Source organism: Ipomoea nil, unplaced genomic scaffold, assembly GCF_001879475.1.
Source record: "Ipomoea nil cultivar Tokyo-kokei standard unplaced genomic scaffold, Asagao_1.1 scaffold1250, whole genome shotgun sequence".
Taxonomy (NCBI): domain Eukaryota; kingdom Viridiplantae; phylum Streptophyta; class Magnoliopsida; order Solanales; family Convolvulaceae; genus Ipomoea; species Ipomoea nil.
Window position 1 is genome coordinate 1,357,670 of NW_017617678.1, and position 2,792 is coordinate 1,360,461.

Below are 2,792 nucleotides of genomic sequence, written 5' to 3' on the forward strand. Positions count from 1 at the left end.
CTCGAATCGAACCGTACCGAACCGAACCGAACTAGTTTGGTTCGGTAATATACCGAACAACCGAACGGTATTGGATTCTTGTATACCGAACGGTTTGATAAAAAATTGATCCGAACCGATCCGAATTGCTCAGTAAAAAATTGAACTGAACCGAATACCGTTTGATTTTTAAAAGAAAATATAATAATAATAATAATAATAAATAAATAAATAAATAAATAAAAATTAAATCCAAGTCCCTTGTTGCTTGCTCTGCCGTTCAGCTCATATTCTCACCTCTCGTAAATGTTTTATTTGATTTCTTTATGGTTTGTTATCAAAAATTCTATTATGTGTTATGGTGTTTACATAGTCCATATCCAAAGTCTAATATATAACAAAATAGCAATCTAAAGTTCAAACGGTATTCGGTTTGGTTCGATTTTTACCAAACAATTCAGTTCAGTTCGAGTTTTTACCGAACCATTCGGTATACAAGAATCTATTACCATTCGGTTGTTCGATATATTACCGAATCTAACTAGTTTGGTACGGTACGGTTCGAGAAAACTTAACCGAATTGCCGACCCTTAAAATTAATTACTAAAATGGTCCCTTGACTATAGCGAATTATCAATTTGGTTCCAAGTTAACGGTTGACTAACGGTCAAACAAACGGAGGACCAATTAAATTGGTTAAGATTTTTTAAGTTGATGGACTTAATTGGTCAAAAAAATAGTCAAGGACCAAATTGATAATTTCGCAATAGTTAAGGGATCATTTCAGTAATTAACTCTTATTATAATTATTATTGTTATTATTATATTAAATATATTGTATAAATCGCTTTCAAAAAATATATTGTATAAATCAAATATGGCGTAGATGTGGTAGGTGATTGGATGGTAACAGGTAAAAAATGGTAAAATGGATTTGGATGAACGATTTTAATGAGTTCGAGTGTGAAATTGGAACTTTTAAAGTTTGAGGGCCTATTTGATAACTTTTTTAAAAATTTTATAATATAATTTTATTTAAATATAAATAATAATAATCATTATTATTAAAGTAATTAATAATATTTTACAAGAAATAATTTTATAATATATTTATATTCATGTTTTTAAAAAATGAACCAAACTAAATAATATAATCTTTTTGATTTTCAACTAAACAGAGAAAGATTGTTTTATGATATTCAGCCAAACAATGAAAATATTTACTGATACTAGAATTAATTTAAATTATTATTTAAATTTAAATAAAATTATACTCCGTATTAATAGATGGGTATAAAATAAAAGATTATTAAAATGACAGTTAGTCCACAAATAGTTACAACTACTATTGTATGTACATGCTCCTAATTATCGCTTGAAAGAATAAGATCAATTCATGATTTGACGGCCGCCATGACTAATTGACAAGAAGCAAGTTCATTCTTTGCAGGGAAGTAAAATTAAAGATTTTATTTTTATTTTTATTATTTTTTAAAACAAAGTAAGAAATTAAAATTTTATTTATTCTCGATCTTCATGTTCAAATAAGAACTTATTTGACATATATATCAGCTATAACGTACTATAACGTATAATCTGTTTCCTAGTCTCCTCCCTCCAACCACTCTTCAGAAATCTTAAACTCAATCAAGTTTAAGATTCAATTATTCAAATTAAATAACACTCAACAAAAAGAAAAATAATAATAACAATAAAACAAGAATAATATAATTTTTTAGGGATAGTATCCACTTCTCATCACATTATCAGAGTAATGCATCCACTGATACTGACCGTACGGAATAACGGCCGCCGGGAGATTACAACCGTAAGGCAGCGTCGCCGCCGGCAGGTTCTGCAAGTACGGCCTCATCACGGCGGCAGGTTGGGCGCAAGATAGCAAACTGCTGGGCATAGGCTCAACTTTCGTCATCATTACCCGATTCTTCGTCACCCTGACGTCAGTCGCTGCCGCCACCAGATGACGTCCATCATGATTTATCATAGCAGGATTAATGTTGTACGAGGTTTGTTGAATGCTTTCCATCTGCAAACTGCTTGTTCCGACCAGTCCTCGAGAAACCAGCGGCGGCGGCGGCAGATCCGGTGTTTGCGGGGAAACCGTTATTCTCTTTCCCTTCAAGAAATCAATCCTCTCCTCCGCAGCCTTAATCTTAACGTCCAACTCACTAATAACGTTACTCAACTCACAAGCCGACATCCTATTTAAACGCTCATTCCATGTCGGGTACTTAACGGCGTTAACATTATTCTTCCTTTCATCGCGCTTCTTCACACGTTCATAAAACGTTGAGAGATCTTGGGTTCGAATTTTCTTATTAGATTCGAGTTGATCTTGATAAGATCCAATCATGCTAGAAACAAATTCTGGGTTTTCCGGCCATATGTTGGGCTCTGGGGTTTGATTCTCCGTATTTTCTTTAGGGCCATACATTATTAGACAAACCTTAACGTCGCAAAGCGTCGATAGCTCATAAGCTTTCTTCTCTAATCCCTTTTTCCTTTTCTGGTACGTCACACACCGCCTTTTTCTATTGCTTATAAGTTTTAATTCTTTTTTTCTTCGACCCATCTTCGAGAGGTTCGAAACCTAACAAAGAAACATTATTGTCATTATTATGAATTTCAATTAAACCACAAAAACAATATTAATCAATCAAGCAACAACACAATAAATAAATTAATAGCCCGCATAGGCAGTTGGTCACAGAGGTGAAGTTTGAAACAATGATCTGAGATCGAGTCTCATCAGATGCTTTTTTGGCCCATTCAACTTTTTGAGAATAATATAA

General features: G+C 33.0%; 1 protein-coding gene across 1 annotated transcript; it reads right to left on the reverse strand.

Annotated features, from left to right (window-relative positions):
• Positions 1-1,714: 1,714 nt before the first annotated feature.
• Positions 1,715-2,572, reverse strand: LOC109184110 (agamous-like MADS-box protein AGL82). The gene has a single exon (XM_019334156.1). It carries the CDS (start codon positions 2,570-2,572, stop codon positions 1,715-1,717), a length of 858 nt encoding a protein of 285 aa, XP_019189701.1.
• Between the last annotated feature and the right edge of the window lie 220 nt (positions 2,573-2,792).

Excerpts from the sequence above, each read along its gene's own strand:
- LOC109184110 (XM_019334156.1), bottom strand. The coding sequence starts at position 2,572 with ATGGGTCGAAGAAAAAAAGAATTAAAACTTATAAGCAATAGAAAAAGG.